General features: G+C 42.6%; 1 protein-coding gene across 2 annotated transcripts in view; it reads right to left on the bottom strand.

The window, feature by feature from the left end:
- Positions 1-17,002, bottom strand: part of GRAMD1C (GRAM domain containing 1C) — a 69,032-nt gene extending 52,030 nt beyond the window's left edge. The window contains exons 1-2 of one of the 2 annotated variants that reach the window (XM_064143277.1): positions 16,909-17,002; positions 15,179-15,307 (exon numbers count right to left, since the gene is read on the bottom strand). In XM_064143277.1, coding sequence (XP_063999347.1) covers positions 15,179-15,307; positions 16,909-16,983 — 204 coding nt within the window. In that variant the 5' untranslated portion in view covers positions 16,984-17,002. Of the gene's footprint in view, positions 1-15,178; positions 15,308-16,768 lie in introns of both variants that reach the window. The other variant, XM_064143276.1, reaches the window with a different exon arrangement.
- Positions 17,003-18,127: the final 1,125 nt, after the last annotated feature.

Below are 18,127 nucleotides of genomic sequence, written 5' to 3'. Positions count from 1 at the left end.
AGTTTGATTTTATACTGTGCTGGTTTGAGGCTAATTGGAATATTTTAATTAGAGAAATTAGATCATTAGTTATGAAGAGAAAATAATGAAGAGAAAATAATGATGAAGTCTATATCATTTATTGGTTTGCTGAGGAGGATAAAAAACCAAGATATCAACAATTTGTCCTACTTTCTGTCTTGGGACATTTCCCTATTTGCTTCCTCCTCATTTCACTATAATATCTCTCCACTAACAAATAACAAGTAAGCTTTGTCCACTGGTTGTTTTGGTTTCTGGATGGGAAGGGAGATAGAGAGGGAAAAAGAGGGGGTAGCTTTGAGCCCCTTCTAGACAGTTTTATTTTGTCCAGGAGGGAGTTTGTATAATTTCTCATTTGTATATAATTGTAATTACTTGCAAATAATGTGTGTATATATGCTTGTAAATTTTGCTTTGCTGTAAATATAGCTTCATTTTACTTCCAAGCTGTCTGAGCTCATCTGGTACATTCCAATACTGGGAGCAGGGAAAGTTCCTAACCCATCACACATAAACCCTATTTTTAGCCCACATATTCCTGCAACTTTTCTGGTAAGGGAGAGCTAAAAAGAAAAGAAAAAAATCAATGGGGAAAAAAAACCCACAAAACCAAACAAATAAACAAGACAGAAACAAACACAAGTCAACCAACCAAAATAAAAAGCCCACAAAAACCAGAGATAAAACATACCACTATCCCACTTCCAGTGAGTATAAAGTGTCATTAGGCTAGAACAATGCTGAACAAAAGTCTCATTTAGCAGCATAAGGCAGGCAAACGTAAAGAGTTCACATACTACAAAACAGATGCAGGTGGACTCATCTAGAAACTAAAGAACAACTCCCATGGCACACTGTGATCACAGTATCACAGTATCAGGGTTGGAAGAGACCTCACAGATCATCAAGTCCAACCCTTTACCACAGAGCTCAAGGCTAGACCATGGCACCAAGCGCCACGTCACCATGGCACGGTGTGCTTGGTGGTGAAGCTACCTGTAAAACATGCCAAGGCTAAGAAGCCTTTCCATGAGAAAAACGTAGCCATTTCTTCTGTCCAAAAAACATTTGTTTTGACCATCCAGGCTAATCCATAACCTGCAAGGCACAACTCAGCTCCTGCTTTAAAACCAGAGGTGTGACGACCAAAGTTCCACTTAAGAAACACACACATAACAAACAAAATACCTTCTTAGAAGTAAACCCTGATGGATAAATCCATCCTAGCTATGGATGGGGTCTTCTACTGGTCTGTTGGTTAATCCTATCTTCACTTTGTAAATCGTTTTCAGATATTGTTTTCGGACATTCTCAGTTATCTTCTGAATCTCCTATTTTCAAGGAGCTTGTACAAAGCCAGACATAACATGGCAGGAGTCACTACAAAACACACAAATCTGACTCACATTTGATTTTAGGCACGGAATCACTGTGGAAGTTCACATCAACACGACTACTGGTCTCTCATGTTTTCACAATTCTAGAGCAATTTTACACTTCTACTGGAAAAAAAAAAAGGCACAAGGATATATACTGAAAGTGTCAGACTTGCTCAGCTTATCCTGTCACAAGCAAACACTTTGAATTACACTAACCATTCCTTGACAGAATCACAGAAAAATTTGGGGTTAGAAATAACTTTCAGTTACTGAGCACTCCCTAAGTTTTACTAGCAGTAAATTACTGGGTTTTCCTTTCTTTTGGAACACAAAACCATTAAACTTGCACAGGTAAACAGCAACTCATAGGATCTGAAGAGTAATACCAACCTACTTCGGGTGACTTATTGTACTGTGTACAGTACACTGTGCACTTTGAGACTAGATGTGTACAGTGTCTTCTTTTCTTAATTCAGAGCTATTGTTTATCCACACTGCTGTATTTAATTCATAAGTCATATGAGGTATGTCAACCAATAAATTAATTTTAAAACACACAAAAACACCCAGCAAACAATTGTTGCCAGAGCTGGCTCATTGTATTCCCTTGGGACTTTGCAAAAGTTCCCATGCTCTCATGGAAATGGAAGCAAGTTCATGGCCACAGTGTGAGTGTGAAGAGTTTAAGGAGCCAAGACTCTTTTACTTACATTATAAACCCTCCTTCATTCACCCTGAACCTCTTTGGAGAGGAAAGTCCCATAAACAACAGGGCATTCTTCCAGCAGGCCACTGGCAGGCACAGCTCTGTGTGCTCATCATTACATCCTGCTTCTTTAGTCCAGCCCCCCTCTTATTTTCAGATGCTGAAGGAGAAACACATTTTCTTATTTCTTAGTGACCAAGCAGAAAAAACAAAGGCAGTTCTCATTCTGTGGCATCTGCGTGCAGGCAGTGCAGCATCCAGTAAGAATTTGGTGCAACTACAGTTTTCTTCCATTAGAAACAGAAGATGTAAGATTTCAAGGAAAGGCTACCAAAATACAGGTCATGAGCAAATACTTAAGCTATCGTATTTGCCAGGGTTTTGTTTGGGTTTATTTTTGCTTGGAGGGTGGGAGTGTGTTTTTGTTTTCCTGGTTTTGTGGGGTTTGTATTTTGGGGTTTTTTTGCTTGCAGGGCTTTTGGTTTTTTGTTTTTGATTTGTTTTGGTTTTGTTAGTTGGTCTTTTGAGGGTCATTACTTTGTTGGGTTTTGTTTGTTTTGGAGGGAGAGGAGAACTGTGTTGTTTTGTTGTGGTGTTTTTTTCAGACACTATGATATCCCATAAACAAGGATTCAGACAGAGTCCCTAGTCCTCCCCAAAATGCATGGGCATTTTTAGCCTGTTTAAAAATGTTAGACAACTATTTTTCAGTAACTGGTAACTTCCATAAGCCCATGTAGGAAGAAGCTTCTCAGAAGTACTTCATTGTAGACAGCTTATAAAATATTGGATACCCACTTAAAGTATGTGACACCCAGAATCACAAAACTGGCTGAATTAAGTACTTCTGAGCCTATTCCTACTAATGTTAAAGACTAGGTCTGGTACATCCAGGAGGAAGTTCTTCCCAGAGAGAGTGATTTGGGCTGCCCAGGGAGGTGGAGTCACCGTCCCTGGAGGTATTCAAGAAAAGATTGGATGAGGCATTTAGTGCCATGGTCTAGTTGACTGGATAGAGCTGGGTGCTAGGTTGGACTGGATGATCCTGGAGGTCTCTTCCAACCTGGTTGATTCTATGATCCAAAGCACTGTGTTCCACAGTACCGCAAGAGTAGACTAGTCCTCATTAGATCCACCATGGCCATCAGTCTCATCATTAACCTAGAAGGCAGTAAGACTCTCCATTTCTGAAAAGCAGTTTTGGTCAGCTACTGACCAGGGAGGTCTGTATCACATCTATTTACTCCAGAGTGTGATATAAACTCAGCTGAATTGCAATCCTGCTCACAAAGCAGAAAATGACCTGCCATTTTCTGCACCTCACCAGCCACCTTATCCTTTCAAGATCAAGAAAGAAGGTCTTATATTTGAGCTTTGCCGACATACAACTTGTGTAATTGATGGAGCACAGATTGGAAAACAGTCTGCAAAACCCACAAAGTTGTCACAATTATGATTTTGACAGACAACATAATTTATCATTATATGATATGCTGAGAACTATGCTAACATTAGGTCATATAATTTAGAAATGAAGCAAAAATATAATTCTGGAGTGAATATTTTTTTAATCTGACATCCTCCCTGAACAGAAAGCAAGCTCAAAGACCTAATGCTTAAAAAGATTTAAAGGTATTTCTCCTTAGAACTTTAAGTTGCTCAACAAATGAAAGATAATTTTCCTTTCTTTTTTTTTTCCTAAAGTGGAAAATATATGGCAGATTTTTGTGCCAAAATATTTCAATTTGGAACAGGTGTGGAACACTCCTAAGTGTCCTACTTAAGATCACACTGATCAGCTCAATTTCACAAGCCATTATAATTCACTGAAATAGGGTTCAGCTAAAGCTATTCCTACAAGGTCCTTGGGAAACAAGCTGATAAACTTCTCATTGATTATAAGAAAGCCTCTTGCCATTTTAAAATCCTACACCACTCCCAGCCCTGCCCAAAAAACAACAACGCTTGTATGGAGAATATCTCCTGCTTATTCTGAAGCAACTGTTTTGTAGTATTCAGTACTTCTTCTGCACATAAACATGCTAAAGCATTTTTAAGTTGTGAAGCCAAAGCATTTTCATAACAGCTCTGATTGGGATATAAAAATCTCAAGTTTGACACACACAGTGAGGAGCAAAGCATATGCTCCATTTCAGAAATAAAACCGAGGCATGAAGCTAACGTAAAGTCAGAAGACACACACTCCATACACATCTCCTCCTGCTGCCTACAGCCTGTAGCCTGTTCCAACCCACACAAATCCCTGGCCAACACTCAGGCAGCATCTATGGATCCCCTCCCTCTCACCCACTTGTGTAGAGCCAGTGCTGGACATCATCCAAGCCACCATTCTCCCAGCTTTTGCTTGCATGCCAGCTTGGAGAACAGACTGAAACACACCAGCCTTGCAGAACCTGCACACACATCCTGCAGAAAGTAGTTAGAGAAAACTTGCTGCAGCATGTGGTCAAGGAGGTGGGAGGAGTGTAGAAACATCTACTTCTAATCTAAAAATCACTATCGTCTAAATGTATTCTGGAAGGCAGACTGCAGTAGCACAGGTCAGTTCAAGTTCACAAAAATCCCAAAGGGGACAGCAGAGGAAAATACCATCACCAGGGAAACATCAGCTCAGACAGGAGCGCTTAGTGTCCAGTGCTCCTCTTTGCATTACTGAAGGCTACTGCCATGCACTTGATAACTCAGTGCAGACCCAAATACAGTCTCACACAAGACTTGTCCATTGTCTGCTTTAGAAATTAAGCCCTTGCTAAAGGGCTGCTCCCCGCAGGGCAGGGAGTTCAGGGAATGCTTCATGCACACCCAGGCTCCCATGCTTGGAACACACTACCACTCCTCCGCCAGCTGTCCAGAACTCAGTTCTTCAGCAAGGAGTAGACACTTGGAGGCAATGGATACAGCATTGTGCATGCCCATCAGATCTCACTGCCTGACCTGAAAGAACAGCTGGCATACATCTAACCTGTGCTGTCCCTTCCCATATGCCTTACCTAGAACCTCTCTTCTTGCACTTTCTACAAATAACTAGATGAAGTCAGGCTCTGATTGCTATTTCTGTAGGGAACTGTTCTGCAAGTGAGGAAGACTCCAGAGGAAACAGCAGGCTGCACAGGAGCTTCACCCTGCACAGACCACAAGCCACTGCAGCAGTGAGGGGCTGTGTAGCCCCTCTTCCGCTTGGCTTCACCCACCCCGCTGCAAGACTGCACATGCAGTTTCAGAACTGCAGAACAGGCAGGTGTCTCTATGGTGCATTCACCTCACCCACAGAAGGCCCAGCCTCCTAAAATCCCCTTAGGCATTTGGCTGAATGTAGAGCTATTGACTCACAGCACAGAAGACAGAGATCCCTCTCCTAGCACAGCCCTTCTGAGGAAGCTGAAAGAATCAACAGAAAAACGTCTTGAAATCCATTTTAATCACTCCTATATTCAGATATGCAAATCTGAACGCCTGCCTCATTAAAGCAGACATTGCCAGACACAAAGAGGCAAAATTCTCATTCTTTGTGCACCTAGGTGGGTGGTGGCACTTTAGATGGCCTGCAGTTCTGTTGTCAAGATCAGTTGCATATGCAAACAGCAGGAACTGGTTACACTAGAAAAGCCAAGTAACTCTTCTGCCTTCACAAAACAAAGTTAGGATACATCACAGGGCACCAACGTGTACTGTAAGAGCAGCAAGGTATTGGGAGACAGATCTCCACAGAAAAATATTGGTGATCTCTTTGGATCAGAAACGCAGTAAGAGTACTCAAAGTTATCTCAGAAAGGCCCTGCCAAAGCCCGGCTACTGCTGTGACTCAGGTCTCAGAAGCAGCACAAGCATGAAGTGATTTAAGTGCATCTGCTCTTTATAAGATTACTCCACCTCCAGCTGACTAAACATCCGAGTCTGGATGTTTGCAATCAGCAGTAAGGCAGATAAGTTTCTGTTTCATATTGTGATGGTTTGGGAGTTCCTCGCCCCCCCATACTTTGGAAATCACCCAGACTAGACTCAGCCACCTCTGGAAATTTGAATGAAGCTTATATTTACAGCTAGCACAATATACAAGCAGATATTTACAGTATATATAGAAATACATAAGGTAAAAGGTAATACAGAAACATAACAGCCCTCCCAGAAACCTGAGTCCCCAGGAGGGGCCCTTCCACCTTCTCCCCCCACCCCTTACCCCAGTCCCAAGGAAGAATGGAGGTTTGGCCAGGGGGTTAGCAAGCAAAGTGGATTAATCAGAGAAACGGCAGAGAGGCTAGAGAGAGAAATGCAGCTCAGCCAGTTCCCCCAGAAGAAATACCTTATCTATGTTTGGATTCTTGTTCTTATACCTCTCAGCAAACCTATGAGTGAATTAGACATCACCATTGTTTTTTTTCCACTTTCACAGCCTGTGATCTAAACCTTCTCACCAAAACATTCTAGCTAGGCTCAAACTAGCACACATATATACTCATCCATATTACTACCAACTACCTCTGAATTTGAATGAAACAAACATTTATATTTTTAAATAACATAAACAAAAAGTATTTGGACACATCCACTGACAAGTATCTTCCTCAACTCTAAACTGGAAACTAAAGAAACCAGAGTTTCAGGAGGCAAGATGCTCAAATCTCCAGTTTATTCAGCATCCTCATCAATACCGTCCATAGCTGACAATAACTTCTTTGCATCTACTAGCAAAACTATGCTTAATTCCTCTGCCATAGCCCATGTTTTACTCTGCCTCTGAGACACTAGTACTAACCAAGTTTAGAAGAGTCTTAAGTGCCTAGCTTCTCTTCATTTTAGGGAAAAGCTGTGGATCCTCAAACATGCAGCATTCAAGCAAGACTTTGTTTTTGTTTTAGTAATTCAATCTACTGCACAAGGATTTAACAACACACAAACCCTCCCAAAACAGAAAATCTCCTGTGATATGTCAAGTTCTGAAGCAAGCTTAACAGAAATAAAACAAGCCTGTTTATACAAACTCTGCAATTACTATTTTAAGATTCTTCAACTGAAGTGAATTTGTCACTCTCCTAGCACAAAGTTACCCTTTTGCTCACTTTGTCAGTTTAATGTAGAGTAACTACTTTGTCTAAGTTTCAACAGTTTACTAACCAACATGATGCAACAGCAATTAAAAGGTCAGTCAAGAAGACTTCCTTTTGGATAAAAGAGAAACCAACCAAACATTCCTTCCTGAACAGAAGTTTAATCTGACTCATATTTCTTCCTACAGCATGTGTGTGAAAATTAGCCAACATTATTTGTTAAGAACATCTGTTCCTTCGCCTGATGTTTCACAGCAGGGTGCCAAAGTAATGTAAAAAATTAAAACTGCTTGCCTTTAGATTTACTCAACTCGTTTTAATAAACAGAAAGAGAATGACAAACCACAAAAAATCTACCTTTTTTTTGGGGGTAGGGGCCAGACTCATCCATACAATAAAGTACGTAGAAGACACTACTACTGAACTCATCTTCATCACCTGCAAATTCCCACACAAGACCACTCAGTATGAAAGGAGCAAATACAGAAGCAAAAGAATGGTATATCTCTGATGCATTTTTCCCTCCTTCCTTTGCCAGAACTGGCCTCTTGACATCACTAATCTGGATTTTAGTAACAGTCCCCAAATATTGGTCAGAAAAAAAGGTCATGAAAGAACCAAACAATCCTTTTGGCCATAATTCCTCTTGGTGTAACTTGCTTTTCAGCAACACAAAGAAAGATAGACAAATATTTTGGATCAGACTACAGTGAAAAGTTGAAGTAGCATTTTAAGCAAGCTATAGTAGTAGTTACATAGTTAATGCAGGAGTGACTGCAGCCAATTACAAGAACTGTTTTGGAATAAATTACACTTCTCATCTTAAACCTGCAAGTAGCCCTAGTGCATGGAAAACAGCACCCACCAAGCAATTGCCTCAAATCTATTTTTCCTATGGAATATCTAATTTGATCCCTTCCTTTTCTACTTCAGAAATCAAATGCAAATTCTGGTCTGTCATTTCCATATTGATGGCTCCTACCATTTTTGGATGAACTATTCTCAAAGACAGACCATACATAATTTTGCATTCTGTTTTTCTACAAGGTTGGACTGGTGTACATGTCTTTTCTTCAAACTCATCAGACCTACATACAGCATGGTTCACGATCACACACCTCCACTCATTCTGAATGAAGGGTGATACCTTGAATCCAGGTGGGTAGACGTAGCAGAAAAGAAGTTATGAGGTCATATGAGCAAGCTGAAGTCCTGAGTGACCTCAGCTGTCATTTCCCTAAGGGCTTTAAAGGCTTGCAGTAAAACAAATGCACACAAGGCAAAACAAAAAAAACCCAAACATTCTAAGTGTAGGTTTCAGTGACTCTGCAAGCACCTTCAATAAAAAAGCACTACCTAAAAAAACCAAACCACTTATTCAGTGTAATTTCTAAAATGCTGCCAACACCACCAAGGAATCTCAACAAAACTCAATTAGTGCATAACCATCTGCTACATTGGATGACATGAAAATACAACTTCCAGAGTAGTCAGAGTAGCAGAAAAGCTGTTCTTGTCTAGAATACTCTAACGTTTTTGGATAGGCAAGTATGTGTCCCAAATATTTCACACACACCCTTAGGCAACTCCTGGAGAATTTCTACCCTTAGTTGCTACTAATGACTTAAATATATTATTAAATGCTCACATCCTGTACAGTTATGTTTGCCTGTCTTAGAATCAACCAGGTTGGAAGAGACCTCCATGATTATCCAGTCCAACCTAGCACCCAGCCCTAGCCAGTCAATTAGACCATGGCACTAAGTGCCTCAGCCAGGCTTTTCTTGAAGACCTCCAGGGACAGCGACTCCACCACCTCCCTGGGCAGCCCATTCCAATGGCAAATCACTCTCTCTGGGAAGAACTTCCTCCTAACATCCAGCCTAGACCTACCCCGGCACAACTTGAGACTGTGTCCCCTCGTTCTATTGCCGGTTGTCTGGGAGAAGAGACCAACCCCCACCTGGCTACAACCTCCCCTGTAGCAGACTTAAAAAAGACAGTGCTACACCACTGCTTGTTTGCAAATACACTGAACCAGAGCTGGAAGCAAACCACAACGGCAGAAAAGAAACAGCTTACTTCCATCTCCTTGAGCTGTCTTTTAAACCTTATTCCACAAGCTGCAAACTACCCATTCATTAGAAGGGTACCACCATTCAACCAACTACACCTGATTTTCTGAACTATATTGTATTGCTAATGCTTTTGTTTCTAGTAACTAAAAAAAAAGTGACTGAATATTTTTTTTTTCCTGGTCTATTAACATCCAGATTCTAAACTCATGATTTAAACGTGTAAAATTCATATTATATAGAATTTCCCAATGCTGCAGTTGGGTAAGCTTATTTAGACAGAGCATCAACTGGCAGTCTTTGTTCAGAACAGGCTGAAACTTGATGGCAGCCAGATCTACCCCACTGGTTTGTTTGAAGCTGCATCAGCAGCAATAGATTCTCAGCATAAAAAGAGAAACACTTTAGTCTAATCACATTCAAGGGACAGTCACAACTACAGAGTGGGGGAGGGTTTCCTTATTTTTAAATGCTGCTTCTGTATAATCATTCCTATCACAGGGCTAAAAATAAGGCACATGTTCTGGAGAGGTAAACAAACATACCAGTGTTATGAATGCAGTACAAGTTATTTAGACTAAAATTACAACATTTCAGAAAAAAATCATGTAAGAGCATTTAATATTTTTATTCTCTTTGGAGACCTACAGCATTTATTCAGTTCTCATCCTCCTTGGCAGACTGCTTCATTCCAGTAAACAAAAAGGAATCTAAAACTCCTCCTGTGATGTCAAAAGCCAAGATGTCTCTCCTTCACAGCTCAAGCACTTGGAGGCACAGCTGACAAGCTTTCTTCAGAAGAGGTAAGGTACCAAGTACACAACGCAGGAGATGAAGCAACTGCCAGAGGACCTTAAACATCAGCTTGCCAAAACATAGTTATCTGATTAGCAAGCCCATTAAATGTTCCCAATTTGAACATGAGCCTTCAAAGAAAGGCAGAATAAGCACTCAAACAACTATAAATGCAAGACATCTTTCATCCAGTTCTTACTAGTCTTGGACCCCAAAGTATGTCAACTTATATCTGTGCAACAAATATGTATCTGCATCCCTTCGGTGCAGGTTTGAGTCATATATACATTTACCATATTCTTGACATACTCTCCATACTCTCACATGCTCCCACAGCTCTCTCACAAAAAACAAATCCAGGTCTGTAAAAACTCAAAATCTTTTACAACCTCACTTGTTCTTCTGCTATGAAAAATGCTACTTTTCACTGTATCACTTGTTTTGTTTCTTTCTGTATTTCTTGACACTGACCACCTTTTTAAACTGGTATTACACTGCAGTCAAACTGCTTTTGTTGGGGTTTTTAGTTGGTGGGGGGTTTTAAGCCTCTTACTTTATTTTCCACACTCTCCTTGGCACTTCACATTCCAAAATTCTTCAACAAGCCCATCAGATAAAAGCAATTTTCTGAGCGATGTTCATTTGATTTTGACTCTTTCCACCCACCCCTCCACTGCAAGGGAAGGACTTACTTTTTTGTTCTTTCCTTCCACAGGCATTCTTATTGTAGAAAAACATTCAACTTTCCTTGAGAGTTATTAATAGAAACCAGAGTCCCCAAACAGAACACCCACACTTTTGATGCAAGGGTCCTTTTTCCATTAGCTTATGCCTTCACCTTTACCTTCTTCATTACAGTAGAACATCACATAAGTCTTTCAAAGGATTCTTCTTCCATGGTTATTAAATTGAATTATTTCAGTATCAGGAGTGTAAAAAAAGATAAAAAGTAAGTTCAGAATCTTGAGACAGGGCTTCCAGATGTAATTTAATTTCCAAAGTATCTCTGACTTTCATGATTTCTATATTCAGTTGCCAAAGCAAAAAACACTTAATCAAAAATAGACTCAAGCTTTCCAAGTTCCAGTAAAGACAGAAAATCCTGAGGTTAAGTTTGCAAGCAAGACATTTTTCCTTCCTCAAGTGACATTATAAAACCTTAAGATTTGTTCATCTCCAGAGAAAAGTCTTCCAAAAAACCCAACCAATAAAATAAAAGCACAGAACAACCCAAAACCCTCACCCACTTTAAAAGCAGCATTTAATAACACTACCAGATTAAAAATTGCTTACAGTAGTATCAAAAAAAATCAATTATTCCTCAAAAAATTTCAATAAAGGCAGACAAACTCATTTTTGGTGGGTTGGTTTGGTTTTTTTTGAGATGGGGAAAAAATACATATATTAGAATTCTCTTATTTTCTTTCTTCTCTGCTATTTTTTCTGCTACCCTCCCTTCTCCCCACTCACCATGGCCAGGAAAGTATCTCAGAGGCTCCCAACCCTAGCTTGCTGCTAATTACATGTGTTTACAGCACCAACTGAACATTCATGATATCTGGCCTGACTTCCAGAGGCATGGCATAACTGCCTACTCCCACTCAAATCCATGAAAAATTGAAGTCAAACCAGTCAGGCTCTAACATCCACATCTGGTTTCCATCACCAGAGAGGCAACAGTAAATACTGAGAAGAAATTAATCCTTAAAGCAAACCAAAGTTGTGAGAACTGTGAAGCCTGTCAAAACAAATAACCTAGGCAACAAAGCTGATCCCTGGGTGCTACCACAGGCTAGTCTTGCTCTCGGAACAGCAGTTCCTTAGTTCTACCGACTGAAGAGTAGAAACAAGTATAAGAAACCCACACCCACCACAAGACAGTAAGATCATCCTTTGTCAAGTGTTAGTGACACATGCCTTGCACACTGCAACAAACTGTCTTCCGTGTTATCACCTACACATTTACTATGACTCAGTGTTTTGGGAGTTTTAACGATCTGTTTATGTAGTCAGCAACTGATCATCCACCATTCAAGTAATTAAACCACATTTTGTGACAATTTCTGCAAGGAAAGATGCCAATGACATAACATTTTAATGAGAAGATCTTAAATTAGTGGCTTTCTGCCTCTTGATACTTCTAAATTCAGCCCCTCTGAGGCTGAGAAAATTAGTATCACAGAATCATAGAAGGAACCTTAAAGATTATCTAGTTACAACTTCCTGCCATGGGCAGGGACACCTTCCACTAGGCCAGGCTGCTCAAGGCCCTGTCCAACGTGGCTGTGAACATTTCCAGGAAGGGGACACGTACTATGTACCAAAGAGGCATCGTGATGCAAATCAACAAGAGCTCCTACTTAGTTTGATCTCAAAGTCAGTTGTCACACACTTAGCAGGGAGAATTTAAATGCTTCCCTCCCCTTACAAATACCTGCTGTTTCCAGAACACTTCATTCTTTAGAAAGGCTCTCCAGTGGTTAAGACCCGCAGCATATGTGAAAGTCTCAGGTAAGGTACCACGTGCTACAGAGCATGTGAGACAGACCATGCAATCTGAACAGTTTCATAGCATGGACAGATTGAAGCCTTCTTCTGTAACAAAAGATAAAGCTGCCACAGCTTCCTATAAGCAGATTGGCAGAGTCTTTTAAAAGTAATCAGTGAGGAACGCTATGGTTAGGACTTTACAAGCCACAGTACTATCTTACATGAGGCAAATAACGTATGCAATTCCTTGGTTGTAGCTGCAAGGTCATATTTGCAGAACCAGATAACAGTAACTTCAAACAAATATTGAGGTTTTGAAACATATATCATAGACAGAAGGCAAGCATTTAATCATACCCAGCAACACCTCACATTCTCTCTGCAGCTGCCACTGCACTAGAGAATCCCATTCCTCTGAAGTTACAAGCACAGGTTACTAAGGAAGCAGAAAGCAGCACTGGGAGGGCACACATCCTACCCTACTGAATCACAGAATGGTAGGTCTTTAGCCACAGAATGGCTAAAGAAGGTCACAGAGGAACACATCCAGGCAGGTTTTGAACATCTTCAGATACTGAGGCTCCACCACCTGCCTGGGAAGCCTATTCCAGTGCACCATCACCCTTAAAGAAGTTCCCTCATCATGTTTAGATGAAACTTCTAATGTTCAAGTTGTTCTGTCCCTGGGCACCACTGAAACAACACTGCTCCAATCCTCTTGACACCCACCCTTTAAGTATTTATAAGCATATATGAGATGCCCCCTCAGTCTTGTCTCTTCCAGAATAAAAAGATCCAACTGTCTCAGTGTCACTCGAGAGCTTTCAAAGCAATCACAATGCACAACAACTTGGAGGGGGGGCTCCTATCTCATGGTCCAGCTCTGAAGGAGTTCCATAGCTTAGCTCTGTGCATGGGAATTTTTTTGCAGGAAGAGCTTCAGCCACATACACTTAAAGTTCTGTTCAAAGAGCTTATAACTTTTGGCATGCATCTCAAACCTAGGATTGCAAAGCCAAAAAGCACATTTAAATTATTTGTATATTATACTTGACTGACTTTATTTCCAGCTGTCAAGTTCATCACAGTAAGACTGACTTGCTAACTGCAAGTCAAACAACTGGCTTCAAGACCTACATAGGTGTCTTTTCCCCCTCACATGACCTAGCAATTGCATTACCAGTTGTATGCAAAGCACCAGAAGTCAGTTTAGACCATCTATTTTGTGATCTAAGGGGAGCATAGATAGCAGCTACAATGTCTGCATAGCATGATCTGCTATCCATCTCAGTATGGAGATACAGGTTGAAACAGAAGAATGGCCTGTATGGTCTCTGTTGCTGTAGGAACAGCAGAGAAAGTTTGGAATGATCCAAGTACTGTCTCTCTAGCAACACAATTCTACAACCTGCTGTGATTCATTCACAGACTGTCCTATTTCTTCTGGCTCCAAACTACTGTTACTTGGTTCAAAAGTACACATGCATTTGGGGAGAAGTTTATGCTAGGGCTTGAGACCAATACTCTGACCATTAGGACATCTGCTTAATTTGAGCAGAAGGGATGAAAAGACATATAGGCCTGGAATCTAGTTCATAAATAAATAAGGAGTTGGGAAATTTGATCTCCCCCAGTTCTGCCTGCAGCTCTGCCATACATTCTCTGTAGCCTTTTTGCTAGTTACTTCACCTTTCACGTGCTGAGCACAATGAACACTCCAATGACCTCCTCAGGACAAGGACAGGGTGGTCCAGATGATGTTCCTATGCACAAGCTAAAGCATGACAATTTACTGAGGCCACCTGATGAAGAACCGGAGTCACTGTCAGAGCTGTGAGAAAGGGAATCTAAGTCTCTTATGAGATCAGGTGCCTATGGCTTCACAGACAAGCGTGTTCCCCTTCCTTACCCAATGGGAGCAACCCATCCATCAAACCAAAAGTAAAACACGTGCTCTAAGCTACACCCAGAAGTTTACTTTCTCTCATGGCACTTCAAATTGAAAGAAATCCATGAAAAGCCTGAGGACAGTATTAAAGACAGCATTTATTATTACAACCCCCAATTTCAGTGAGGCATCTCCCTGAAGAGGAGCAGAATTAAACCTCTCATTTCTTCCTTCTTATTCATAAATCCCATTCTTTACACAGGTGATAGGAAGCTTACTTATTTTTGTAGAAAACACATGTGTTTACCTGAAAAGAAAGAGATGCTAGGAAAGTTGATCAGAAGAACTACCCAACACTGAGAATCAAAATTCAGCAATTACTAATAAAAAACAAAAACAAACCCCAAAACCACAACAGTGTCTTTCTACAAGCATAAAGAGTCATTGAATATGTTAAAGAAACATGCAAGGAACTAGAAAATTGGGCACAGAAGCCAGAAATCCTGTCACCAACTTGATATGTGACATCAGGTAAACAACTTCAGCCTCTCTCAGTTTCAGCTTACACTTCAGTAAGCTGATAATGATAAAATTACCTATCTCAGTACGGCGGTGGAGAACACTTTATTAATTCATGGCTACAAAGCAACTTGAGAATTATGGCTACAAAACCACCACATAGATATATAAAAACTAAAATATACACATATTATATTTATAAGTAAAAGAGAAGTTAGAAGAAAGATAAAACACATTACCCAAAAAGTCCAGTCAGCACTCCAGCTATATTGAGCAGGACCCTGCATTTTCTCTGTGCACGAACTGAGAGTCTCCTCTGAATCAGCAAGTAGCTGGCTAATAAGACCATGATCCACTTCATGAACTTCCTGTGAACAAAGTAGTAAGGTATGTAATTCATCAATGGAGGATAAAGGTGAAAGAAGATACTTAATCCATTTAGCAACTGTGTATTAAATGAAACTTGATGTGCTAGTTTCATGAAGCTGAATGCGCGGCAACGCTTCACACTGACAGCTTTTCTACTGATTTTACAGACTTTCCAGAGCAAACCATATCTAATTATTATTCACATTTTTACCAGGGCGTTTTATTTCCACAGCAGGCCCCTAATTTACACACTGAAGGTTCACAGACACTTAGAGCTAGAGTAACACACTGAAACATCAGTGAATAACATGCAGTACATCTCTAGAAGCTATGGGACCTTTCAGAACTTGAGAAAAAGTTCATGCAGACACATAATATATCATAAGTACTGATACCTGTTACTGTAATGCATCAAACATTTGTACTTAATGCTAGTCACAATACAAATTGTCTATTTTGCCATATATAAATAGACACAGAACACTTCAGAGGCAAACAGCTCTGCTCATATCACTCCAATACAGACAAGCACTCCTCCGTAGCACTCTCCCTTGATACTAACATTCTCGACTCCAGAGGCTTAGTTTTGCTTTTATGAAGGGAAAACGGAGCCACGGAAAGACGCTTGTCCCAAGCCATGTAGCAAACTGGTAGAAAAACCAACTCAGGACCCTACCCGATAATTAACACCACCTGTACTACTGGATGCATCAGTGAGACACAAAGATGGTTTTCAAGATCAGAACGACTCAAAAGCAAACCGCTGCTGGCACACACGTACACCCATGGCTACACAGAGGTGCAAACACCCCACCAAGGTCAGTGCACCTTCCAGGCTCCAGCCGAGCCCACAGTCCAGGCTAGGGGTACACTCGAGAGAAGCCACCGGACAGCGCCAGAAAGGCAGTGACAACGCAGGCTAGGTGGCGTGAGAAAAGGTCTGCTTTCCGCACGTTTTCCGCACAAACACACAGACTCGCTGCAACTTCCACCAGCCGCTGCTCACCAAGCCTAGCGTCCCCCACAGCAGACAGAGCGTTAACGCCCCGAGAGCCACGCTCCCGACCCACCCACCGTACAGCCGAGTTCAGCGGCTCCCACAGCAACCCCGAAGCCACCCCTACACACTACAGCTGTGTCTCCCCACAGGCGACTCTCGACACCCAAGAGCACAAACTCCGGAGAACGCAGTAACCCGGCGGGCCGCTCGCAGCCCCACCTCACCGGGGACCAACAGCGCTGGCGCCCTACGGGCCCATAGGGCCGCCGCACCTCCAAACAAACTTTCGGGGAGGTGGGGGGTGGTGGCGGCAGAACAGACCGCGGCGGCGCCGTACCCCTGGCCTCTGCTTTCCAACGCTGCCCGCACGGGCCACAGTGCCGCCTGGACTCCAAAGCGTACCGCGGCCTCCCGTCCCGTCACCGGGAGAAGGAGCGGGGCTCCCTCTCCCAGCACCTACCTGCTCAGCTCGCCGCCGACGGCGGCCAGCTCTCCTGGGGGGCAACGCGGCGGGCTGCAGCGGGGCAGTGGCGGGGGGCATGAAGCCCGCCGGAGCGGAGAGCGAGGACCAGCAGGGAGGGCGCAGACCGCGGCGCTTACCATGGAGGGGGACGAGGGCGGCGCGGCGCCCGCTAACTGCCTCAGCGGGACGCACGGCGGGGCCGCGGCCGCCATTTAAAGGGGCAGGCGCCGGCCGGGCTGCGGACCCGAGGCTGCTGACACGGGCGAGTGGAGCCGTTCCTGAGCAGAGCGGGAGAGCGAGCCGCCTGGGAGGCAGAGAGGGCCGCGTCACCTCTGGTCTCCCTTCCTCGGCCAGCTCCGAAAACTCCTCAGCGGCTTCCACAAGGATTAATTACGAAGCCTCAACGCCGGCGGAAAGTTTGAGGATGAAAAAGTCCTGTCATGGGGGTGGAAATGAGGCGGCCTTAGGTACCTCTCCCTAAGGGAAACCCCCGCGCCATGCACACAGTCCCTGCAGTAGCTTAAACAGCGCCCAGGCAGCAAAATCGGATCCGAACTCTGACTAGGTGGGGTTAAGATCCACTGGAAACTGTGGCCGAGAGCCCGCTCCAGAAGGACACCTAGGGGTAGAGCGGAGCAGGAAAGTTCCGTAGAAACAGAACGCATTGGGGTTGGAAAGGGTTCTTGAAGCTCGCCTCGTCCCACTCCCCCGCCGTGAGCAGGGACACCACCGCCACTAGATCAGATCGCTCAGGGCTCCATCGAGTTTGTCCCTGGATATCTCCAAGGAGGGACGTCCACCACATCGGTGGGCAACCTGTACCAGTATTTCTGTCCCTGACACCCCCTCCGAGTTGCTATCCCGGGCAGGACGGTGTTAATGCTGCAGTGTCTCCGCATTTTGCAAGGAAGTGCAAAAAAGAATGTGTGTTCCATTTCATTTTTGTTGGTTGATTTGGACCTCTGACACTCACATTTCTCAGGCTTTTCTCAGCAGTACTCAAGGGAATGGTTTGCTTTGGGTTTGTTGTTTTGGTTTTTGTTTTGTTTTGGTTTGTTTGTTTGTTTTTTGGTCCAAAAACTAAGATTCTCTCCAGATCATATTCAGTTATCCAAAACATCATGTTCGACTGATGGCTGCTGGCAACACTACAACTGCTTTGTACTCCCTGGGTTAAAAGCTGGCTGGCTTGACAGTTTTGCTCAGGCATGACCTATTTAACCGTGCAATTACAGGAGGAAATGACCATGAACAGCATTTGCAGGAACAGCAGCAGTATGTCCATCAAAACACATTTGAAGGTTTGGGGTGTTTTTAGCAACAAACCAAATACTTGGGTTTAATCAGATACTGGAA

Source organism: Pogoniulus pusillus, chromosome 5 (assembly GCF_015220805.1).
Source record: "Pogoniulus pusillus isolate bPogPus1 chromosome 5, bPogPus1.pri, whole genome shotgun sequence".
NCBI lineage: Eukaryota > Metazoa > Chordata > Aves > Piciformes > Lybiidae > Pogoniulus > Pogoniulus pusillus.
Note: the sequence above shows the minus strand (reverse complement) of the source record. Positions and strands in the feature narration are given on the sequence as shown.